This window comes from Thermobia domestica, chromosome 16 (genome assembly GCF_964235325.1).
Source record: "Thermobia domestica chromosome 16, izTheDome1.hap1.1, whole genome shotgun sequence".
Lineage (NCBI taxonomy): Eukaryota > Metazoa > Arthropoda > Insecta > Zygentoma > Lepismatidae > Thermobia > Thermobia domestica.
The window spans coordinates 99544003-99571526 of record NC_137469.1 but is presented as its reverse complement, the minus strand read 5'-3'; the positions used below and the strand labels follow the sequence as shown (position 1 = coordinate 99571526).

Here is a 27524-nt window from a genome sequence, read left to right as displayed (position 1 = left end):
AAAGCGATACTTCGCTAAAACTATTTATTGTGATAATTGTCTGGTAATTGTCTACTAGTTTACATGAACCAAATAGTAAGTATCTATCACAATCTGGTGAATATCCACCAGATGCTACGAAATACTGTCTATTTTGAAATTACGTAATCTACTAGGCGACCACCAATCACTAGTATGAATTTCAGCGATATATAAAATGATCCAAAGTGTGGAAACATTCAAATAAAAGGCAGGATTTTAAAAGAATTGCAAAAGTAACACTGTAGGTTAGTAGTACAAATAGGGAAAACATTTTTACATGCGTTATTGATAGCTGCCAATTTGAAATCCGCCATTTTGAATTCACGTTAATTTTCTTAATTAAGCACTATGTTGTAATACCTTTTACAAATCTAAAAGTTTCTCAGGAATTCAATGCTGCATTTGTCATTGTTTTATCATTTTCCATAGAGAAGTTATGACTGTGTTTTGTTTTCTTTATACCGTTTCAGGTGACTAACATGGTTGTGATGCAGGCAGTATGAATTGATGTCAGGAGAGCGAAGCACAATGATCTTAACAAAGTCACCCAGATAAGCATCCATTAGCTATACAACAGTAAGCAAGTTGATCAAGAAATTCAGGGAAACAAGATCCGTGTCCAACAAATCAAAATAAGCCAGCCCATGCACGGCGATTGACGAAACAACGTAATAGCAGTGTTGGCAGCATTTGGCAAACACTCCGAATCTAAGCACTCATCGTTTGTCCCAGGAAAGTGGTGTTAGTCGCATACCTCTATAAGCGGATCAGCATCTGTTAGAGTATGACCCTAGTAGGCCTTGGAACTCACAGAATGGGCAACAGAGCAAATACGTCAAAATCCCCGTTTCGGCTACGATGTCTTTTTCACAGATGAGGCCAACTTTTACGTTTCTAGTGAGGTAAACAAACCGAATGTTCGGTACTGGCTGGACACAATCCCCATTGGTATAAAATATCTGCTGGCTTTCCTGGAAAAGTGATGTGGTGTGGTGTGTGGGAGATCTGTATTATGGGTCCTTTGCTTATCAATGGTACCCTTAACAGCAATCGAGTATCGTCAAATAGTGGAAAAAGATATCTTGCTAACTCTCTTATCTGAAGATGAGACTTTCCTGTCTTCTACAACATGATGGTGCCCTTCTACATTACGGAAATTATGTTCGTGAATATTAGTATGTCGAGTTTCCCAAGTCGTGGATTGGTAGACGTGGTGCTGTGGAGTGGCCGCTACGTTCCTCTGACCACACTTCCCTAGATTTTTATCTTTAGGCCATCTCAAGTCCATTGTATATCCAGTGAAAATTCAGGATTTTGACCACATAAAGGAAACAATTCAATGGAATGAATAACACATCGCACAATCTTTAATCTGGAGAAATGTGTGCTATGTGACTGACGTTGTGAACACGAAAAAGCAGTCGTAATTTCGTTATAGTAAACGATAAAGCAAAAACAAACACATCATTGAATTCCTGAGAAAATTTCAGATGAAAAAAGGTATCACGACATGATTTCCATTTAAGAAAATTAAATCAAAATGGCGGTCATCGCTAACATGTCTTAAAAATTTACCCCCACATGTACTACTAACCTACAGCGTTACTTTTGCAATTCTTGTATAATCCTGCCTTTTTTGGGTGTTTCCACATTTTTGGATCATCCTTCAGAACCTTGAAATTTTGCCTAAAGTTGCTCAGAATTTAACGAATAACGTAAAAAATAACATTCAACTTTTTCATTATAAAAATCTGCATTTAAAAAAGCAGTCAGATCTACAATGGACACTTAGAAAACATCGAATACGAAGCTAATGAATGACACAAGAATGTGTATTATTTTCATATCAAATTAATTGATTTATGTATAAAAATGTCACAGTTAAAAGAAATGAAAGAATATGACTATCACAAATCGTCCTCCTCATCTTTTCTATCCCAGGCTAAAATTTTGTTCATATTTGTGATACTTTTTGTACTCCACGGATCTAACACATCTGGACCATCCTCATCAGTTCTTTTACCCGTACGAGGTCGTGGTCTCCCATGCTGTTTACCACTAGAAGTTCCGGGTATTTCTTTCATTGAAATGTCCTGTGGCGGTCCAGCGCCATTTTCCTGTCGAATACTGCTCAGGCGAGCAGACCCACTGCGTCTTGATGGCCCCACGCTGGGCGCCACTTTGTTCGTTTTTGCAGTTTTTGGTCTCACACGACTGTGTTTAGGGGGTGGTTCTTGTACAGGTGGCGGTGGGGGACTCTCACTTGCTTCCGAAGATGAAAGAGAGGCACTTTTAGCACTATCCTCCGGTACGTAGTCGTCTTCATCCTCTTCCGGAACACAATTCATGTCATCATCACTTTCTTCAGTACTGTTATTTGGTTGAACACACTCTTCGCCGTTGATGTCTTCATCAGGAACGAAACTTTCGTTGACAATCCCTTTATCATGTATATCTGTTTTCTTTGTCGGTGATTGTGGCAAGGACACGTCTGAACTAGATGATTCTTTACCTTGAGAAGACTCCACAGTCTGTTTCAACCTAGCAGATCTCGCTCTACGTAATCTTGAAGATTTACCTAATAAGGGTCCACATGTGTCCAAACCGTCACTATCACTAGGTTCAAGAGAAACATGAATGAGTTCTTTTTGCTCTGATTGCACCAAAATATGTGGACGGCCAGTACTACTAGCAACTGAAGCTTGACGTCGTGTGTAAGAATCCGAATAGGTTTCTTCGAGACAAGCCTGTGTGGCAGCAGCAGCTGCTGCGAGTGCTGCCGCAGTAGATGCTTCTAGTTCAGGTGCGATGACTAACTGTCGCAGTGGATCGCTATGATCAAGCTCAATCGTTGCTTTTGTCTTATTGCCTCCTACTTCTACGTCACGAGGAACAGAAAGATCTAAATCGTGTGTGAACGCTAACTGGTTAAGTGCATCTGCAAGTCCACCAGATTTTCGACCTGTAATGAAAGCAAAGCTTGTAAGAATAACATAACTTTGGAGTAAACATACAGTAAAATAATATACAACAGTTTAAACAATAACTGAAGTCGTCTTAATAATGCCCACTGGTTGAGAAATAATTGTCATCATAATGCAGAGGATTTTAATATCCAAATCAAATTATTAAAATAACTTTAGATATATGATTTGCAACAACAAATATTTGTATAATTAATATGGGTTACAAAAGAAATGTTATCGAAAGCAAGAAAAATAGAAAACAGAATGGAATACGATGATTATGTTTAAATGGAAGTGTTTATTTCTTTAAGTATTGACAATTCTAGCACTAGTAGTAAATACTAATAGTAGAGATTTCATATATTAAACATGTTATAGGAAGAAATACCTAAAAGATATTGACAGGACAGTGCTCTCTCTATAATCCAGCCTATCCAGTAATTAGGCGTTATGTGGTGGACTCTTTGCGAGTGTGGAGGGCAAATGATGTCACTAGATGGGCGAGTTACCTGCCGGATTAGTGACAGCTCAATTAGCGAGAGCATACCTTCTTGTAATCTGGCAATTTCAGTAATCGGCACAACTTGGTCTGATATTCCCTAGATTAGTGTAGGCCTACTGTAATTGATGAATGTAACCAAGATCTGACAGGTACTAATTGACATTTTTCAAATTTTATCACTTAGACTGAGTCATACACCTCTAATTACCCATATATACCAAGGACTAACTAATAACAACAACTATCTTGTATTATTATTAGTAGTAGTAGTAAAAATGTAAAATGCGACTTATAAATTGAAAACAATTATAGAAAAGCGGAAAAAGCTATTACTGAAAAGAAAACAATACTGAAGCAAATTTTATAAAAGTAAAAAATTAAGAAAATTATTCGTTACTAGTTTCTGTAGATTATTGTAGTATACATGGCGGAAATTAGGGCGCTACACTAAATTTATTAAAAATGACTACAACCTTTTGAAATATGTGCATGAAGAATTGAAGAAAAAATAACATAGTATTAAAAATAACGAGAAAGCATTGGGGGAAAGTAGAGAAAACTGAAAATACGCATTAGAGGAAACGAAAAATAGGAAAAGTAACTGATTAGGGCATTGTTCGAGAAGGAATTATGTTCTAAGAGAAATCTTCGAATTACAGGAAAAAGGAAAGAAAAATTTGTCGGGTGAGACCGTGCTGTATGGCAGCTCCACAAGCGAGTTAGCAATGACAGAATATTTGTGATGATGATGATACCATAAAAATATTTTCTGAACTAGAATTATTATAACATATTTTCTATACCGAATTTGCATTGTCTGTTTGCATTTCAAAATATCACGTATGTTCCTTTAAATATTGAAAACCAAAGGAGTTCTTTGCTTAAAACAACGATTTTACGAATAACTTGCAAAAAATGTTTTATAACACATATACATAGTGTTAGAAAATTAGAAACTTACTGCATCACTTATAGCAGTCATTTCCAAATGGCAAACTTACGGCTTAAGAGCATGTGTTTAAAATCAGAAAATTAACTAGGAGAAACGCATTGAGCATGATGAGCATGATAAAGTATAAGAATAGAATAAGTGTTAGCAGTGTACGTGTAGTCACGGATCCACCGCAGGAGGAATATGCCTGCAAAACCATTGACTACATTATCGATATTCTTGTTTGCCTGTCACCCCAATCAGTATACCTGCAAAACCATTGACTACACTATCGATATTCTTGTTTCTCTGTCACCCCTATTAGTATGCCTGCAAAACCGTTGACTACATTATTGCTATTCTTGTTTACCTGTCTCCACTATCAGTATGCCTGCAAAACCATTCAATATACTATCGATATTCTTGTTTCTCTGTCACCACTATTAGTATGCCTGCAAAACCGTTGACTACACTATCGATATTCTTGTTTACCTGTCTCCACTATCAGTATGCCTGCAAAACCATTGACTACACTATCGATATTCTTGTTTCTCTGTCACCACTATTAGTATGCCTGCAAAACCGTTGACTACACTATCGATATTCTTGTTTACCTGTCTCCACTATCAGTATGCCTGCAAAACCATTGACTACACTATCGATATTCTTGTTTCTCTGTCACCGCTATTAGTATGCCTGCAAAGCCGTTGACTACATTATTGCTATTCTTGTTTACCTGTCTCCACTATCAGTATGCCTGCAAAACCATTCAATATACTATCGATATTCTTGTTTCTCTGTCACCACTATTAGTATGCCTGCAAAACCGTTGACTACACTATCGATATTCTTGTTTACCTGTCTCCACTATCAGTATGCCTGCAAAACCGTTGACTACACTATCGATATTCTTGTTTCTCTGTCACCGCTATTAGTATGCCTGCAAAGCCGTTGACTACATTATTGCTATTCCTGTTTAGCTGTCTCCACTATTAGTATGCCTGCAAAACCATTGACTACATTATTGCTATTCTTGTTTCTCTGTCACCACTATTAGTATGCCTGCAAAACCATTGAATACACTATCGATATTCTTGTTTGCCTATTACTACATCTGTATCAATGTTCATGTTTGTGCCTGCTCCTTATGGTTTATTAAGAAGAAGAGAACAAAACTGAGCATTCAATTGCAATTGACTGGTGTATAGTTTACTTAGAAAAGAAAACATTAGATGGACAGTATGTAATAACTGCCTACATACTTAAATATCTAATATTTCAAGACGGATCTCCAGAAAATATTCTTCAATACTGGTAATGTGAACGTTCTTTCTTAGTTCGTATAAATTTTATTCTAGGTATTTAGCCTTCGTCTCTTATGTAAATGTGTTGAACTAACAGAGAGGAAAGAAGTCAAAAACACTCTGAACGAATTTAAGATCATTGATGGAATTACTGGCGTAGTCGTAGTTCCAGTATTTATCTTACCTTTAACATTATGAAAATATATCTTTATCATAGTAAGATACATATGTCATACATACAAAAACCCTGGAAAGATATTAAATTGGGATCTTGACCCCCTATTTGATGAAAGTCTGCGTACTCAAGTAGATGGAATCCAACGATTGGCTTCATCATGTCTGATGTTACAAACTGGGTTGTAGAATAAAGAATATGGAAATAATTAATAGAAGTAGCTTTAAGCTTTTTTGAACACTGGTCTCAATTCTTAGCACAACAGAAACTATTTGTAAATGTTAACCTGTATCTGGTTCGTCTGATCCTCGACCAGTTGTAGCTCCCTGATTGACATCAATATCTGTAACGAATGCTAGTTGATCCAAAGCCATTGTCAACCCTCCTGCTCCTCCTCCAGACCCTAAGACATCCACTTCTCCCGTAAGAGCTTCAGGTCGTGGTCTGAAAGAAAAGAAAACAGATAAATAGGTATTTACGAAAACAGTTCTACATCATAAATAAGTGTGTTCACAAGGTAACGCAATACCGTAAAGTGCATAATTGAGATTTTAATGGAGTTCAAATAATAATAATAATAAAAAAAAAATAAGAATAACTTTGACATTTGAGCCACATTGGAACTAAATATTTGTATAATACGTGCGCCATTTACGCAAGAATATTTAGTTTTAATCAAGCCAGTACCCGAATCGAGGGGTAGATCAAAATTAGGTGTGGGTCCCGGGAGTCCGGACTCTCACCCGAAATCCCACCCTTTCTGTTAATTTAGTCTAATTTTAGGAGTGGTTTTACAAATTTTAATATAATTTGTCCTGAGACCATCTACACCAAGATTCCTTTCTGTATGAAGATTATGCTATAAAAGTAAGTAGACAGAAATTTGACTTATAATTCAAATCAGTTTCGATCAAGATATTGCTTTCTATGGTGATTATAAGCAAACACCTTACAAAGAGTATCACCAATAGAAACATGACAACCTAAATATCAAAATTTTCGAAGTTTATTAATAATGTTATGGGGCAAAAATGTAAAGGAACACTTACGTCCCTTCGTACTTCCCACTTATCTAGTGGCTAATGGGTGCGTCTTTGGTACACGTTGTTCCAGATTTTCGATCCTTTATGGAGACCATTAAAGTCTTAAAGCATTGAAGTGGTTCGAATTTCACGTTAAACTGTAGATCCACATCTCATTTAGCCTCGGTACTAACAAGGGACGACAAACTTCAATAAACAAACTTATGCTCCTTCGTTAAATAATTTATAATAGGAAGATTACATATAATTGTGTTTTTATTTATATTTCAGTTCTTCTAACAACGTAGGAAGATGGTTCCAAAGATGGCAGCACGTGGTAATTGCTAAGATAATCAGACAGAGAAGTAACTTTCCATTATCTGTTTTTAAAAAAAATACTCTGGATGGACCCTTTCCAAGTAAAATTTTTGGCTACGCCTCTGATTCTTTGTCGTAAATAACTGCCAAAAAATTCATGTATCTTGAAGACTTAGGTTATTTACAATATCTCTGAAGTCATCGTCCTGCTTTTTTAAAAAAAAAAATACTCTGGATGGACCCTTTCCAAGTAAAATTTTTGGCTACGCCTCTGATTCTTTGTCGTAAATAACTGCCAAAAAATTCATGTATGTTGAAGACTTAGGTTATTTACAATATCTCTGAAGTCATCGTCCTGTCTTAGGTGGGTGTAACGGTATACTGACTGCATGGGGGGCGATTAGGGGGGCAAAGGGGGGCAGTTGCCCCGCACTTTTTTGAAGTAACCCATGAATGTATATAGTTTCATTTAGAAAAGTAAAGTTTTTGTATGTATTTATTGGTTCATAGACAAAATGGTGCCATATATTTGCCGTTCCGTGAGTATGTATTGGTTGTCTTCCCGTGGAGTAAAGAAAAATACAGGAATTGCGTTTTAATTGCCACAGAAAATAACCCCAAAATTAACCTATTGGAGCACAACAATTTCAGCATACTTTCACTTCTTACAAGGGCTCGAAATATTAGTCAGCCGCTTTGAAACTAATTCAGAAATCATTTCGCGAAAGAAAAAAAAAGTCTTTCACAAGTTATTTTTTAATTGCACAAAAATTGACAGTTCCTAAAATGACTTTTCTTCTTTTTTCTAAAGTTAGGGAAAAAAGCGTAATAAGAAACAACTTCTACCTTTTCCATTGTTTTGTAGTGCAATATATGAGTGAAGTGGTGTGTTAGGGGTGTACGAGTGTATATACAATTAAATTTAGTGAATTCAACATAACTCTAGGTTTTAGTGTTATTTTGTATAACTGGAGTATGGTGTGATTCTAAGTATTGTTGTGTTTTGATGTGTTCCAAGAAAGTGAAAACTGCACCTAATGGTAACGAACATGTTTCGGGAAGTTGCAAAAGCAAATATTTCTTTAAATGTCGTAGCATATGCTTGTAGTATTTACTGTCTTTCATTTTCTAAAAGTAATAACATAGATTTAATAGCATGTGTGGAATTAAAAATTAAGTTGTTCATTAATTCCTGTTTCAATATGACTTTTGCAAAACGAGCATCATTATTTATTACTATGATTAATATTGTCCTTTCTATTTATTTGTTTTGCAAATTTGTTTTTCAATAATTTGATATCACAGTTTTCCAGACAGAATTTTAAGATGTTCATGAGCAAGGAATCAAATCTCTTCTTACAGTTTTGTTGTTTAAGAGTACAAAGAGCTACTACCTACTGACGTTGCTCTTGTTCTTGTCAATTTACTTAATAAAATATGAAATACTATATACGGTATTTTTACTGAAAAAGATAGTATCCTATTAGTTATACAACCTTTCAACAAACAAAATATTAGAAGCAGGAGGAAAACTAACATTTATATGCAAATATTTAGATCATGTCTTGCCCCCCCCCTCTTTTAACGTCCAACAGCCGCCACTGACTGACTGATAACATAAGACCAGTATTAAAATGTTTCCCTTGTGTCTTAAGGAACGACCAGACGTTCAGATGAGGGGGAAATGTATAAAAATGATCGATATTACTGTCAAATCCACAGTTTTCACAATCGCTGAGATGAACAAAGGCACTTCAAATGCCATTTAAATAAAATTCAACCCACAATAGTAATATTTAATTTTTACTGTTATTTTTACCAAACATATGACGTAAGCAGTTGTGCATTTCAAGTTTTTATTTCAACCCAGCGACGCGGGTAATCAATGCTAGCTATTATATAATTTTGTTATTAAACAAAAAGGAATTCTTCATTTATTATAATTTATAAACTTAAATTAAAATTTATTAAGAAAAAAGTAGAATGAACAAATCTTTGGAAGCTTCATAACGAAGTTATTCTACTGTACAAAATACAAAAAAAAAAAAAAGCTTACTATGAAAGTAGTATACAGGGTGTCCCAAAAGTAATGGTAAAAATTTAAACCAAAGATTCCTGGCACCAAAACAAGAGAAAAAAGTTTGTATGACCTATAATTCGGAAGTGGCCAGGGGCGCAGCTAGACAGCTTCGAATGTGAGGGGAAAAAGAACTTCACACCTGCTAGCGGAATAATGATAGGAACTAGGAAGGGGGCTCATAAATACATAAAGAACATCTTGACTTGACATGTTAAACACATGTTACATAACTGCACCAGAGATTCTCCATACGTCATTTAGGGATTTGCCGAATGTCTGTACGTCAGGGCTATTGAAACAGTGCAGTAAAAATGGAAACCACATAGAAAAAAGTTGTTATCCGTGGCACGATTGCACGCACATGTACAATGGGAGTCAAAGCAAAAACCACTTAGCATGGTTGCATATCAGAGGGCAGTGGAAAGTGGTATACCAGAAAGAAACTTGCAGATAGAGAGTAGAAATAAGAACAAATATAACTAGTCGTGTAAGTAATGAAATAACAGGCAGAATTTACAGCGACGTACTTTATTTGTAACGCAGTATCTTACACAGAGTAGCACTACAAACTACTAGGTCATACGTGCTAACAATAAACAGGTATAAGTCGGCAAGTTCCCTTCCTCTCGTATTCGAAGCTGTCTAGCTCCGCCCCTGTCCACTTCCGGACTATAGGTCATATAAACTTTTTTTCTTGTTTTGGTGCCAGGAATCTGTAGTTTCATTTTTTACCATTACTTTTGGAACACCGTGTATAATTGTATGCATACTTTTACAAGTAGTATGGTACTTCTGCCTGCTTAACTACACATAGGCGGTTGGTCCGTGGAGGAATCATTGACAATGCAAGACTCCTTTCTATATCGACGGATTTGACACTTATCCTCTTTTATTGTTTTAATTTCAGTTAATTCTGATAAGCCCAATTCACACAAACATGAAGTTGGAAATAAACTTAGTGACAGTGACAGCACAGAAATGAATTTTCGAAATTTCACTAGCAGTTTTTAAGCCCAGGATTGTCTTTATAATCTCTTTACAATTAGCCATTAATGAAGTTTCAGCTATTGTGTGTGGTTTCTAGGCCTTGCGAATAAGTATCTTATAATTAGCTTTCTGTACTTTATTTTTCAAATATGCACTGTAGCTATTACGAACTATTTTTTCGACGGGTTAAGTTCGAAAGTTGGTGGTCCGTTTCTAGCAAAATTTTGAAAATTTATCGGGAAGAAATGAATAGTTTGCTTATTTGTGTGCTTGATAATGTATAAGGAGAGCGAAAGTTGTGATTATTTTCTTATATAAACGGTCCTAAACATGGAATTATTTGGCAAGCGGAGGGAACTACTTGGTACAAGGTTATTTCATGGTAGGATTGTGGGAATGTAATGAGCATTTGTTTTGTAAACATGGCTGGTGACAATCACGAAAAGCTATTAAAAGTAAGTAAAAGTCACGGTTTAATAAATCTAAAATTAAATTGTAGAAAATGCAGTAGGCAAATAATTGTAAAGAAACGTGGAGAAAGTTATACTTTTCAATGTAACGGTAATATAACCAACATGGCGGCAAGGTTCTAGAACACAGGTCCCCCTTTCCATTTGGCTGTAATAAAGACAGAAAACAACGTGCCTTGCGGGGCTCTAACCCGCCTTCACTCGCTAACGCTCGCTTGGCCGTACTATGTGAATTAAATATTAAACTTTGGTAAAGAAAGAAACTAATTATTACACTTTTTGCCAAAAACTAGGCGGACGACCAACTTCGGAATAAATGCCTTTTCGACTACCAACGGAAATACTATACAGAGAATGAAATATGAAACGCAGTAACTGGGATAGATTAATAATTGTGGGAATGTAATGAGCATTTGTTTTGTAAACATGGCTGGTGACAATCACGAAAAGCTATTAAAAGTAAGTAAAAGTCACGGCTTAATAAATCTAAATTAAATTGTAGAAAATGCAGTAGGCAAATAATTGTAAAGAAACGTGGAGAAAGTTATACTTTTCAATGTAACGGTAATATAACCAACATGGCGGCAAGGTTCTAGAACACAGGTCCCCCTTCCCATTTGGCTGTAATAAAGACAGAAAACAACGTGCCCTGCGGGGCTCTAACCCGCCTTCACTCGCTAACGCTCGCTTGGCCGTACTATGTGAATTAAATATTAAACTTTGGTAAAGAAAGGAACTAATTATTACACTTTTTGCCAAAAACTAGGCGGACGACCAACTTCGGAATAAATGCCTTTTCGACAACCAACGGAAATACTATACAGAGAATGAAATATGAAACGCAGTAACTGGGATAGATTAACAATCCACAAAGTAATAACATAAACACACAAAGTCAAGAAGGACTTACGGTACAAGTGAATAGTTTAAAGGTACAAGTGAATTATCAGAAATTTTCGGTAGAACCTCGTACATATGTTCAAAGATATCTTACATCATTTTTACGATTCATGCAAAGAAATTATATTTTCAGTTATGTTAATTTATCATCATATTGCAACTATGATCTGTGGGTTGTTAAAAGTGAAATTCATGTAAATTTAGAGCATAGATTGTCATTAATTATATATAACAGACATATGAGATACTTACGTATGACGCACTTTTACTGGTGTTGATATTGAACTTCTTCCCCACATGAGTCTTCGCATCTCTTCTCCTGTCATCCCACGTTTCCGAAGCTCGGTTATCGTCACTTTGCCAACACGCTGTAAATAAACATTCACAAATATTACATTTCATTAAGTCTGACTGTTTTACAACGAATGGATTAACGGTACATGTCAACATGGCGCAAATAAGCTTTCGAATTCAACCAGTAACTAAAACATTACGTTGGAATCTATTTTGGTTTTCAGGAGGAAAAAGAAACGTTGAAATGCTTGAAATAAACTCAAACTCTCATGCGCATGCAACATGTTATTTACAATAGATTCGCTTGCTACAAGAAGATACAGAAATTTCGAAATCATACTATTTTCGATCGTTCCTAGTGAGAGTTTTCACTTTTCTTCTCAGACTAGTGTTGGATTTGAGCTCTGTAGCCCGCTATATCGATGTCACCGTTGTAAATTAAGAGGCCTCATCCCGGCGAAATTAAAATACCGCTAATTTTACAGTAATTATGTGATATATTCAAATAGATAAAAGATAATCGAAATGTGGAACAAGAGCGCCCTAGACAATATCATTTTACAGGAGATACTGTTATCACGATTCACTTATCTGCTTTTGATTTCGAGCCATTTTGAAAATCGGCATTTATTTTCGCGTTTCTAAACGGCTGAAAATGGAAAGCAACTAGATGACTTGTGATAACGATACCTTACGCAAAATAATATTGTCTAGGGCGCTCTTGTTCCACATTTCGATTATCTTTTATTATATTTGAAGATACCACATAATTACTGTAAAATTAGCTGTATTTTAATTTCGCCGGAATGAAGCCTCTTAAGTTTGTTATAGGCTATCCTTACTTACTTTAAGTTTTCTTTCTTTCTCTGTTATACTTTTTTTCTGTTTTTACTTGGAAATTCTTACCTTCCAGTTGCTAACAGCTCCTTTCCTCTGTTTAGCCCTTGTCTTGCTCTTGCTTTTGATAACCATAACACCTCTTTGTTCTGTGCTAGGATCGTCGCCGCCTCCTAACTTAATACTGTATTCCTGGAGATACTGTTGCAAATCCACTTGGCTTACTGCACGTTCTAGAGTCACCACGATTTTTGCCCACTATAAAGAAACAAGTTTAATTTGTTATGAATGTTGTTATAATTGTTATTATCTAACACAATAGTGTTCAGCCTTATTTTTCGCGAGCTTCTATGATACTTTTCCATTCAAGCATGTACCCCTAGATTTAAGCTATCCTTAACCCAAATTATAGCTGCATCAAAAATAAATTACAGAATTTATTACTTCTTAACTAAATAACCCAGTTTTACTATAAACAAGATAATTATGCTATAAATTTGTTATGAACTCAAACTTTTTTGACTTTATAGTGAGGTGAGTGTTTATATTTTAATATCCCCCATCGTACCTCTGGAAATATGCTTACCCAAGGTTGAATAACTCTGATCTAATTACATGCTATTTTTTTTTAAAAAATCTTATATTAATTGAAGCCCTATATTGGCAGCCCAATTTAAACCATAAATATTGGAATTGTCGTAAGACATTATTGCTCAATTTTCATAGTTATGAATTTCTACTTGTATTGTATGGTGTGACTATTTGGTACGTTTTTAATTATTACTGAAATCTCATACTAAAAATATGAATATACACCGGCTCTGTCAGTTGCAATGCTCTGGATTAAATTACTTACTGAAAGAATAGTAAACAGTAATTAAATTTATTGCAATTAAGATAATGGTTGAACATAATCAATACAGTAATACAAGACTTCGACGTTGTCTTAATGATACATTAGTCCTTCATTAGTACATCCTAAATTCGATTCAATTTGCTTCCCAGTTTGTTAATGTGTGAAGGTAAATTTCGTGGGAACTTCCATTTTTCTTAAATATATAATAATAATAATAATAATAATAATAATAATAATAATAATAATAATAATAATAATAATAATAATAATAATAATAATAATAATAATAATAATAAACTTTATTTTACGTGCTGAGAACAGCTAAAGTACAGCACTCTGTCTTATCCTACATTATTCTAGCACTATAATTTATAGTGCTAGTGATAACATTATAATTACCTATTTAACATAAATTATTAATAATAAAAATACTGACAGTGTAGTCTATGTCAATTACTAAAACAATGAGAAGTCAAAAATTAAAAGTAAAAATAAAACTACTAAGTTACATTAAAAATTCTAAACTAAAGCCATGTTTTAGTATATGCATTCATTATAGTTTGTTAAAATCCTAGAAATTAAAATATGTTTCCTATTATGTGATTACAATAAAATTTTTATCCTTGTACCGTATGTTGAAACTTTAAAATCTACATTTTCTGAAGTATAGTACGAGGTGCATTGGTTGTCAAGTAACTTTTCTACTAAAACAGAATCAATCAATTTTCTCCTGTCAGCCAGTCGTTTCAATTTAAAGTATGTTCTCCAATATTTATACGTGCTAGAGTAATAGTCCAGTCCCAACTTAAAACAAAGCATTCGAATAAAACACTTTTTGGACCATTTCAAGTTAGTTTACAAGAGTATTTGTTAGGCTGTTCCAAGTCACCGATGCATATTCTAGTTTCGGCCTTACCAGTAATTTATATAATAGTACATATGTGTCAGACTGACAAAAAGCAGGCCATTGATAGGTAATCAGTTATTTTTCTTGCTCCATTACGTACATTTTGTATATGATCACCAAAGCGTAATGACCTGTCAAATGTTACACTTAAATCCTTCATTGCGTAAACTTTCTGTATTATGATACCTCGTATTTCGTATTGACTCACATAATATTGCGATTTGTTACTGTATATTATACACTTAGTTTTCAAACAACTGATATTCATACCGTTATCTTTGCAGCATGTAATGATTCTACTTAAGTCTTCTTGTAGCCTAACGTTGTCCTCAATATTGTTTACTACTCTAAAAAGCTTAATGTCATCAACATAAAGTAAGATATTGGAATGATTTAAAACTGTTGGTAAGTCATTAATAAAAATTGAGAAAAGTAATGGACCCAGAGAAGAACCTTGAGGAACACCATTACTAATAGTGAATAAATCTGACAGAAGGTTTCCAATTTTAATTTGGTATGTTCTACCAATCAAATAGATTTCAAAAAATTTTGAGTAATAATATTTTCATAAATACCTTGATCTCAAATTACGCTAATGACCAATTGTTTTGTGTTAACAATACATTTTTCTATGCATTACTTACTTGTTTCACAAACTCCTTCTCGCTCTGTTCGATGACATGGGCGTAAGTATTTCCCATCATAGCAATCAACATGTTCAACAGGAGAATCGGCACCAGAACCATGAACATTGCGAATACAGCTTTCGCCACAGTTGGATACGTAGTTCCACTTAAATCAGAATACTGAAAGAAGAAAAAAATAGAAAAGAAAGGTGTTACAGTTTGTCAAAATATAGACTAATCTTCGCTTTATTTCTCGAATACATAAGTACTTTGCACTATTCTATAGTGTCAGCGAGGACTCGTGAAACCTGTGCTCTACACCATTCACAAAACTCCTTTGCCTCAAGTGTGATGCGTCATTAGAATTCGGAACGATTCGTGGAGCTGTCTTCTGAACGCACACTTGAGAAAACGTGAAACAACAGAAAGGCACCGACAATGTTGGCAAACTTAGAAGACATGCCAAACAAGGACAAGAAAACAATACTTAAAGAACTATAATACGAATACTAACAATTATTCGAATTAAACTGTAACAATAATAATAGCAAAAATATAAAACAACAACAACAAAAATAAATAAAATGAAACCTAGAGGGAATTCGACAATACTGCACCCTCAGATGTTCTCTGTATAGCGCAAGAGACGACACTGGCAAAATTTCATGAATGGGGGTTGACGACCGTGACATATCCTCGCGATCTATTGGGTACTGGAATTAGTAATTCTAGGCCAAGCTTCACGACTCCGTCCGATCATTATAGTATATAACAGCAGTTCCTCACATCAGGATTTTAGGTAAGGCGGGTGGCGTGGTTTCGTAATCCAGCTCTCCTGGGGGTGATATAGTATGATGAAAATCGCTCTACATTGTTGTTCCGACAATATACTCCAATAATAAATATGCTTTAAATCTATTTATGACATACTCTTTATGGACCTTTCGTCATGAGAAAACATTGACAACTTCTGGATGAAATTAAGAAAAAAGACAGAACACTCATTTTATTCATAAATTTATTAGACGAGACGAGACGTAAAAAGCATTTTGATAATGGAGACGAGAAGAGAAGATTCCTCGAGAATCCAGACGAGACTTGTACAAAATTTACGATTCGTCTCGTGAACATCACTACATCCACGATATTTTGAATATATATATATATATATATATATATATATATATATATATATATATATATATATATATATATATATATATATATATGATCAAAAATATAATCACAGTTATATTAGTAACAGTTATAATAATAACAGTTATATTAATCAACTTGAAAAAACATCTCCCTATCATCTGGAATCGCAATACCGGATTTTATTGACAGATTACCAAAATGTATCAAATTAAAGTATTCTTAATAAGTTATCTACTAATAAGAAAGTGATAAGATGCTATAAATAATTTATTTATTAAGCATTCATGGAGAGAATTTCGTGCTTCTTTCTCAAGATATTTTTTACAATTAACTATTAGGTGTTTCTGTACTTAATATTTGGACGCGTATGCATGGCTTAATTTCAGCTATTGTATGTCTTTGGATATTTACGTACATTATTTCAAGTTATATCTTTGTGTCTATTCTTCAAAATTACAAATGCCCATTTTCCATGCTTGCTTTTATTGGTAACAAAACCTATTTACTTATCTTCACTAAGAGGGCTGGTAAGTAGGTAATAGCGAAACCTTGCCAGCTATTTTTACTATGAGGGCAGGTAAGTAGGTGATAACGAAATCTACTCATCTATTTTCACTACGAGAACGTGCAAGTACATAATAAAAATATCTACCTATTTATCTTTACTAAGAGAGCTGGTTAATAGGTAATAATACAGCTACTTACCCATCTTGACTAAGAAGACAGGTAAATAAGTAATAACGAAATTTACGTACCTATCTATCTTTACTAAAAGGAAAGGTAAGTAGGTGATAATAAAACCTACTTATTTTCACAGGTAAGTAGGTGATAATGATACTTATGTACCTATCTTTACCAAGATGAGGAAGATATCAAAACCTACCAGGCCCGTATCCAGGAGGTCTAGGGGACCGGGCCCCCCATAATTTTTGCTGCCCCCCTAAAATTTTCACGGTAGGCTTGCAAATGAACTATAATATGGCGATGAACTATAATATGGTTGGATCGGACCCCCCTACATTTTTGGGCTGGCTACCGGCCTGAAACGTACCTACCTATTTGTACTAAGAGAGAAGATAAGTAGGTGATAATAAACCTACTTATATATTTTCACTACAAGAGTAGGTAAGTAGGTGATAATGAAACCTACTTATATATTTTTACTAAGAGGGCAGTAGCGTAGATGATAATAGCTACCTACCTAATTTTTTTTTTTTTTTTACTAAGAAAACAGAAAAAAAAGTATGTCAGTACTTACATTATAATCCCCAAGCGTAATTTGGAAGAGAGCCATCCAGGTGGCAGGGTAAGAGTGATACTGGGAGGACTTGACCGCTGGGTGACCTTTATACAGGAAGAAGAATGACTGGGAGAAGCCGAACATCACCACTGAGTAGATGATACCAAATGTTAACATATCTCCAGTAATCATGCTGTAGATCATTGTCACAAAAGGACCTGTTAGGCGAACAGCCCTGGAAAAAGAACAAAGTAGAAATGTATAGCTTTAATACATCCAAAAGAAAAAGGATGTACATAAAGTTCAATATAAGTATTATTAGCGATTAACGAAAAATAAATGCCCACAGATATAAATAATATTAACAGGCAGATTTCGTTGTGCTAAACAAAATTATGAGTGTCACTGCAAACCCTCATGCGTAGCTTTCGAGAAAATTCAGAAAAACATTTTTTTTTTTTTTGTAAACCTAAAAATTTTTGCTGCACGATCACTCATATATTCTCATAAAGACACACTGCAGTTAATGAGGTACAACTCAAAGTTATAACCAATTCTGAAACTTTGATTTTCGTTTAACAGGAATATTGTCCCATGATGAGATGTACAGTCAGTGACAAAAGTTCTTTCCGTTTGATAAAATTAGGTTCATAAGTACTTCAGACTGGAAGGACAATTTGAGTATAGCTTTCAATAAATTAAAAAAAGTCGTAATTTTCCGTATATTTCAGTCTTGAAACTCGGTGAAACTGTGTACGGCCCATCGTCATTCCCAAAATAAATTTTACCGAACGGAAAGAACTTTTGTCGCTGACTGTACAATGTATCCTGGGAGGAAGTGGCAATATTTTGCTAAATTGAAGTATGGGCGATTCTAAGTTAAAAGTTTACATGAACATGGGTTCTATTCTGAAGGGTTCGAGAGTTATAGATTGTGAACCATTTTTTTTAAAAAACCTTCTATTGCTTATTGTTCACTCTGTAGTTATTATACAGGAAAGTGAGACATACTGCATTTAAAAGTTGATGGAATGACCTTCCCAGCTATATGTAACATATGGCAATGGTATCAATGGAAGGAAGGTTATTAAGGGAAATTTCGGAAGCAGTGTTACCAACCAATTCCCTATAATCTTAAAATCATCCCCACTTCCTCCCGAGACACTCTATATACACACATATTACACTGATCACATTAACCTGAACAAAATGAGGTACCTGAGGGTAAATTCCCAGGAGTAGTTTTGCAGAAAATGGAGAAAAACTATTTATATTGGTGCTAGAAAGCAAGTCGTTTTTTGCCAATAACAACACAGATACACACCCACAAAAATAAAAGTTCTGTGCAGTGGATCCAGGGTATGGATTCCATATATTTTGTTACACAGAATCCAAATATCTTAACCCTAGGACGACTGACCGTGTCAACTTTTGTTATGGGCGAAAAACTTAAGCAATTTTGGGTAGGGAAAATACACCTAACACAGCCATACAAAAAAAAAAAAAAAAAAAGAAAGAAAAAAAAGAAAAGAAAAGAAAAGAAAAGAAAAGTTCTGTGCAGCAGACCTCAAGGATGAATTCAATATATTTTGGTATACAGAACGCAAATTTCAAAACTCCATGACGATAGACCGTGTAATTCCTTTTTTGTGGGCCAAAAACATGAATGATTTTGGATAGCCGCTCGTAACACAACAATAAAAAAAAAGTTCTTTGCAGCGTACCCCAGGGTATGGATTCGATGTATTTTGTTATACAGAATCCAGATGTCGATACCGTAGGACAATTGACCGTGTTAATTTTGTTTTAATATCGAAAAACGTGTGTACTCCCTATCCAAAATCGCTCATATCTTTTTGCCCATAAGAAAAATTGACATGGCCAATCGTCCTAGGGTTTCGAAACTTGGATTCTGTGTAACAAAATACATTGAATCTATATATCCTCGGGTCTGCTGCACAGAACTTTTATTTTGTGTGGTGACTGTAATTGGTAGTTTTTATTCTACTAGTGTATACAGATGGTGATCAGAAAAATGGAAACGCCTGTAATTGGCAACACGTCAGATATATGGCTTGGCAGTGGTGTCGTGGCGCCCGCAGCGCCGGACCGCTGGTGGTGGTGTGTTAGGTCGGTCTCCATACTACGTCAGGCGCAGTGGAACAGCAGTGTCCAGTGGCTGCAGCAGACGGAGGTAGTGTAAAATGGGAGACCTCTCAGATTTTTAAAGAGGGCAAATTGTTGGTGCGCGGTTATGTGGAGTGACTGTGACGGCAGTGGCTACTGTGTTAGGTGTGTCGCGTGGGACAGTGTCGAAGGTGATGACGGCCTACACAACACACGGGAAAACCACATCGGGGAAGCGGAACAGTGAGCGGAAGAAAATCATGAGTGACAGGTCACGCCGTGTATTAAAGCGCATTGTCACGCAGAACCGTCGTGCCACTGCGGAGCAAGTGACGGAGGAACTCAATCAGCACTCCCCCACCCTGTTTCAACAATCACAGTCCGGCGTGAATTACATGACATGAACTTACGGGGTCGTGCTGCACAGGCCAAACCGCTCATCAGGGACCATAACGCTTTCGCACGCCGCAAATGGTGCCGCGACCATGCAACTTGGACCGTTGAGGGCTGGAAACGTGTGATATGATCGGATGAGTCATCCTTCACCCTATTCCCAACCACGGGCCGTGTTTATGTGTGGAGAACGCCCAAAGAAGCTTATGATCTGCAGTGTCTCCGCCCTACTGTGAAACATGGCGGTGACTCGGTGATGCTGTGGGCCGCCATATCATGGTTTTCATTGGGTCCTGTGGTCACACTTAGCGGACGAATCACTGCCAACGATTATGTCGCAATTTTAGGAGATCACTTGCATCCCATGGTCCTGATGTTGTTCCCGGACAATGACGCCATCTTCCAGGATGATAATGCACCCATTCACACAGCTGGCGTTGTTGCAGCGTGGTTTGAGGAACATCGGGATGAAGTTCAACATCTCCCCTGACCCGCCCAATCCCCACATCTCAACATAATTGAACATCTGTGGTCCGTCTTGGAAATATGACTCCGGTGACGATTTCCACCTCCATCTTTTCTCACAGAACTGGCCGATGCCCTGCACGAGGAATGGTGTAAAATTCCATTTGCTACCATTCACGACCTCTATGCCTCCATCCCACGTCGCATCAAGGCTATTCTGAAGGCGAAAGGTGGCCCAACACCATATTAATCTGGTAAGTTGCAATTTCGTTCAGGTGTTTCCATTTTTCTGATCATCATCTGTATGTAACCAATTATATTGTAGCAATTACAAATTACACTAGCCAATTAAACATGAGGCTATATATACCGTTGTTGTCTTCTTTTAATATTCCTAACAGTGAATTCTACTTGTAACAAATTTAGTATGTATCATTGTATATTCATTAATCAAGAGATACTATGCACTCTTTTCTTTAACAATTAGTATGAATAAATAATTTTCACACAGAAAAGTAGACATATATTATTATTATTATTATTACCCGGCGAAAAACATAAGAAGGAACCACGATCCTGGAACAGCAAACACCAAAATGGCTTCTTCCGTCTTTCGATCGTTGGCTAATCGAAAAGGGATGCAGGCCAGAATCAAGATGTTTGAAGCAAGGAAAATCGCTTTGGCTGGCGCATGCGTCTGTAAAAATAAAGAATAATGGTCTTAAAAATTACAAGAAATAAAGTACATAGTGAACATTATCATCAGGGTTAGGAATTTCAGGGACAAATTTCATTGAGGGAGGGGAAGGAAGAGAAGAGTGTTAAAATAAGAAGAAATAAGGGAAGAAAGGATGCGTACGTCTCTATAGCATGTGCTTACAATACAAGTTGTTAATTCCAAATGTATTTCTATTTGATGATAAGGGGGCGTGGTGGCTCAGTGATAGAGTGCTCATACTTCTGATGCATGGGGTCCTTGGTTTGATCTACGGCAAAGTAAGTTTGTGGCTGACAATATCGTGTCCGTGTTTTTTTCTCGGGTTACTCCCGTTTCCTCCCACAATCTCATTGCACTAATTCTTCAATTATCATTCCTTTGGCTTAATCATCCGTCTTTGTTAGTCCAAAGAGCGTAATCGTGGGACGTTAAATTGAAAAATACTTTATTTTATTTTATTTCCTCTTTGCAGATAAAACGTCTTTATAGACGCTACGCTTTCTTCCACATCCTTAGAGACTAATGGGGAAAGCTTTGCATTCACTCAGAATGGTATCTTTGTAGATGTTACAAATTCGACAATATTCGGATTCTCTGAAACTATAAGAGGAGTCATCAGGAGATGATCCCTAAAGTTTCTTACCATGTGCGGAGGGAAAATGCAGCCCCTACTGCAGTGCTAGTGTTAAAAACCACAGTCACTCTGTTTTACATCATTAACAGAACTATCATTAGAAAAATATAGATGCACCGAAAATGCCTTGACGCGTGAGAAGTGGCAACGGCGCTGCGAAATGTCAAGGACATTCTCTTGCTGGCTCTTCTATAACCACAGGCGGAACTAGAGGGGGGCAGGGAGAGCTGCCCCCCGCCCTAGAAGCAAAGCTGCCCCTCCCCAGAATTTTTCTACTGGGCGAAAATAATGTTATTAATTTACCTTAATTCACGCATAACAATTTTAGTGATGCTTGTATTCGACATATTTAATACTGTCTATACTCGTCCGCCCATCGATTTTTTTTTTTTAAATATGGTCTGGTGCCAGGATGTAATAAAATCCCTGGGCCAATGTGATAGTGGGCAGTATAGCGACCTCTCGACTTGCGCCGTATGCGATTTCTTTTTATTTGATAGCTTCATTAATATAACTTATTTTTGTTTTGTTTCAAGTAATTAACTTATTGACGTGGTAATTTTTCTTGTTTGATATATGTATGATAAATTAGTCTTATTGTTATTATTTTATTTATAACATAGTAATGTTTGAATAGTTAAAATTTTCTGAGCAAATTATTAAGATACACTAAAAAAAAGCAACAAAAAGAAGCCTAATCCTTAACTGCTAAACTCAGGCGATTGTTACTCATTCAAAAGTGTTGCTTTTCATTATTATTATTATTATTATTATTATTATTATTATTATTATTATTATTATTATTATTATTATTATTATTATTATTATTATTATTATTATACCAATACAAGCTTTTCCCTCATACCTATTCTGTCTAGCAATGCAAAACTTGGTACAGTCATTTCTTATACTCTATAGTACTTTTAAGAAGGTCCAAAGCAGTCGTTCTTTCAGAAAAAATGTTACGGGGGGCACTGCTGATACTATTCTATTTATTATTATATTATAGACGTATTATTTTGGTCTCTCCAGGGGGCACTCTCAAAGCTCCGGGGGGCAATGCCCCCAAAAACATATCTGGAAGAAACCCTAGCCCAAAGTTGACGGGAGGGATTTCTGGAGGGCATTTTCCCGACATTCTTCCAATTTTCCTTTTCTCAAGTACGTTATGGACCCCAATACATAGCACCTCTGGAAAGCTTGGTTCATGTTGAAAAGAATGAACTATAAACCATGACTTTCCAATGAACAATGCTGATGCAATAGCTATTTCACTGCGAGTCTATGATTATATATATATATATATATATATATATATATATATATATATATATATATATATATATATATAACAGGGTTAATGGGCCCCAGGGACTTACTCCATTGTCCATGGCACCTAATTTTTTGTGCATGAACATATCTTTGTTATGTTTATCGAATGCACTAGGTTTGATTTGGATGTCCTGATGACAGGTTCATGTCCCTTCCTTGTGAGAACATGATAGTCAACGTTTACGAATAATTGCATGCTCGCTCAGAATTGCACGAGTAAAACAGCAATAGAAAATTAAGCTTTCATAATTAGAGTAGATTATAGGTAGTTATTTAGTAGCAACTGAATATAGGAAATATACCATTTTAAGCAAATTTTATGATGTAATATATTTTCACTGAACTGTTACATGACAATCTCGTGTTAGGAGAACTAAATAACTTGAAGAGAATAACTTTAACATATAGACCCTATATATATATATATATATATATATATATATATATATATATATATATACAGTGGCGAAGGGTGTAAGTTTCAAGAGGGTAGGCCCAATGTTCTACTACTACTAATAATAATAATAACGATGATAATAATAATAATAATAGTAAATACAAGAAGACGAATTCACATACATTTAATGCAATTGTAGTTCATCGACAGCACTTATTCGATCCGGATCTCAATTTTCATAATGGAATTGACGTATGTAACTCATAGATGATCTTAATTCGCCATAATGCAATTTAATTGTTTTAATTGGCGTGATCGGGTAGGGAAGATGGACTATCACATTATCTGCGCTCCACAAGAAATATATGTTGTTTAGTCTACATGTACTGAAACAAACTCTGCTTGTAAAATTTTGTCTTTAATTATATTGTTCAAAACACATGACAAGCATTCAATCAAGATATTTTGTGTGTCACTTAATTCCCCTTTAAAAACAGAATCAGACTTAAATAATCAGTCTTATATATATTGTACCAATGCATGCAGAACTCTCTTGCCCTCTGTTTGTTCTATTTTCAACACAGGCGTTAGTCTTCGTTTCTTAATAACACATTAATTTCCAAAAGATCACTCACATAGAAGGTTCTTTAATAGGAATTATATTACGTATATTCATATTCTCCACATACTGATATTTTCTATCATTCACTTTTGCAAATGTAAGAAAAAAAATCACTCACATCTCAAAAACACACTCTTTCTAATGAACTCAAAAAGTCTGTTTTCGTACAGGTTTGCGCCAATGCAACGGAATAAAGGGGCATTAGTTTGCGATAATAGGCGCAGCGCCTTTAGAATTTCTTGTTCCAGTTTTTGCGTTGCATTAGTCCGCAAAATTAAGCAAAGTTGGAACGGAATGGAGCCCACGTTATCTTGCCCTTTATTTGTTTGATATATCGAATCGAAATCGAAGGACTCGAGAGAAACTAGTAGGTAGAAACGAAAGTCGATAAGCGCTGAGGCCGGTTTCTTTGGCTGGTGAAGAAAACGTCATTTCTAACATGTTCTCTCGCGGGATTTTCTGAGTAGTTTGGCGGTAGTTCTACTGCGCCTGAGACACTGCTCGGTGAGCCTCCCAGCAGTGGTGCCAACCACGATTTCTTTATCGAACCTTTTTTTTTCAACTTAGAAAATATCATGCATTCTGTGCAAGGAAAATGAATTAATTTTAAATTATAATTTCTGAAAGTAAATGGGTAGGCCGGGCCTCAGGGCCTCTTATGACCCTTCGCCACTGTATATATATATATATATATATATATATATATATAATATCATAACAAAGTCTTAAGGTCTTCTAAATGATTCTTCCAATTTTCAGAACTAAGGGACCATGCCCCCCCTAGGAAAATATCCTAGTTACGCCAATGTCTATAACCTCAAGCTTTCCTTTCGCAAAACCATGTAACTGTTACCTCACGGATGTAGTCTGTTTGTATTCTTTTTCTTTTTCTTTTTTTTCTAGAGAGAGAATTTACCAAAACTCCCTTATATACAGGGTGTCTCAAAAGATCCCTGGATCCCTGACATACGGTAACTCTTATTATCAGAGTTACAACAAAATATAAACCGTCTCCAAATATGATGTTTTCAATCTAAAGTGGAGGATTTTTTTTTAAATCAGGCGAGTCGTTTGAACTGTTTGAACTGAGTCTTTATGCTCCCAATGTTAAATAAATAAAAATGCAACGTTGTCATTTTCCGGAACCCACAACATAAGTGAAGGAAGTGTCGCTTTTACGCTAACGTGTCGATGGCCAACCCCCATTTTAAACATGATCCCATTCACCATACTTTTACAAAATTTATCCATCTCCCCGTAAATGGCAATGTTTCAGTTTTATTTAACATTGGACGCATAAAGATTGTGCAGCCCAAACGGCTCGTCCTATTTAAAAGAAAAAAAAAAATCCTTCATTTTAGATTGAAAAAATCATATTTAGAAATGGTTTCCCCTCTTAACTATTTTGTTGTAACTCTGATAATAACAGACTTACCCAATGTCAGGGAACTTTTGAGACATCCTGTATTTATCCTGTATGTCTGTCCGTTCGGAAGACAAAAATTTTCAAACTAGGAACAGCACACTCAATCCACCATAACCAAGTAGTTTGGAACAAGATTTTGAAGGGTATTAAATGGAAGAACAGAAAAGGAACAGAGAAGAGGGGATTGGGGGTAGATTAAGCCCTAAATGTCCCAAAACGTGAGTGAGAATTCCAAACATTAATTGACAAATGTGGCAATTAAATATGTATATAAATTCTAGTTTTATTCGCCAGTAATACGAAATGATGTCTCTGGTAACCAAAATTTTGTTCGAAATACGGTAGCAATGACAGAGATTTACAATGATTTTATTAGGTTACTTTTCCGTTTGTTAGATTCAAATATTTCAACTTAAATCTCACGCACTTCCATACCAACTAGAGGCCTGAAATTTTGTACAGATACGTAAACCCGATGACAATACAATATTTCCATATAGCCTACTTCTTGCTGTAACTTTTTGTTTTGCTGTGAAATTATTTAAGTTATTGCAAATGTGTTTACTTGTTAGATTGCGTATATGAATAGGCAGTGTCAGTTAATCAAACATTATTTCAATAAAAGAAAAAAATAAACAGTGTTTCCAGACGAAAGCAAATGGAAATTATACAAATAATTACGTAGCAGCCACTTTCGGGGTATCTAGAAATTGTTTCTAACATTGGGATTGGCTAATCATTTGTTTCACCTTTCTTCATTGGCCATTCCATTCTCAATAGGAGAATTGGTTGCCATTACTCGTATAAGTTTTAATTTATTCTGTTCGAGATCTTTATCTGGCGCCTTTAACGGAAGGAAGTCAATGTTCGTGCGTACATGGCTGGATAATATGGGAGTTGGTAGGACTAATTTTGTTTGTATTTTCCTGACACAAAAGTTTTGAATGAACTGTTTTGTTTGTTAAAAAATAAAGTTTATAAGCTCACAAATTGATATCATGAAAGATTTCAACCTACAGACAGGGGCGGCTTTGGGATTTTAATTTTGGGTAGGCCCACTCCCTCGCTTATGGATACGTATACACATTTGACTGATTAATGACAGTAGGAAATTACTTTTACAGTAGTGGTTTATGCTATTTGCTAAATAATTATCTACCATTAATATAATAGTGGAAAATATATATTTACTCTTTATTGTATCTTTTTGTGTTTATATATTTTTCAAAAATTTTGAGTAGACACTTGCCTACCCGGTCTACTCGCTAAAGCCGCCACTGCTTACAGAAGTCAGAAATAAAGAATTCATTGCAAGATACGGAAAAGTATTAAAAAGTAGGACGAAATAAGAATAATAATAAAAGCATTGCGCGATAGTTTGCGTAATGTTTCTATTATTTCCGTTTAGCTTTGTTGTAACAAGAATGTAAATAATTGCACATTGGTTGCTGTGGAAATTGTTTGTTGATTATAAGATCTACCTAAAGAAACAAGTACATGTAGAACAAAAACACTCCAATCCAGATGGGTATAAAACAGGCTCTTCTTTTAGGATTCTGTGGATATTTAGTTCACCATTTTGTAGATAAAAAGAAGAAAACGCTAGATTTCATACCAGGTGCCTTCTTCTCCTTTGTGATAATTTCATATTTACATCTACATTTTCACTTATTGAATTGGAAACATGAGAATGACTTCTTATCATATATACCCATTGCTCTCTTTTACATAGCAGTGTTCAGAAATATTGACTGGCAAACATCTGTAACAGTCATAATGATTTTGATGTTTCTTTTGTTGCGTAAATGGAACAGCA

At 35.4% G+C, this 27524-nt stretch overlaps 1 protein-coding gene across 1 annotated transcript in view; it reads right to left on the bottom strand.

The window, feature by feature from the left end:
• Positions 1-549: 549 nt before the first annotated feature.
• The window catches only part of iav (transient receptor potential cation channel subfamily V iav), a 228609-nt gene continuing 201634 nt past the window's right edge, over positions 550-27524 (bottom strand). Inside the window, exons 10-16 of the mRNA XM_081742805.1 lie at positions 21125-21276; positions 17613-17829; positions 15215-15376; positions 12877-13065; positions 11929-12044; positions 6186-6343; positions 550-2983 (exon numbers count right to left, since the gene is read on the bottom strand). Of these exons, the coding sequence (XP_081598931.1) occupies positions 1929-2983; positions 6186-6343; positions 11929-12044; positions 12877-13065; positions 15215-15376; positions 17613-17829; positions 21125-21276 (2049 nt within the window). The 3' untranslated portion in view covers positions 550-1928. The remainder of the gene's footprint in view (positions 2984-6185; positions 6344-11928; positions 12045-12876; positions 13066-15214; positions 15377-17612; positions 17830-21124; positions 21277-27524) is intronic.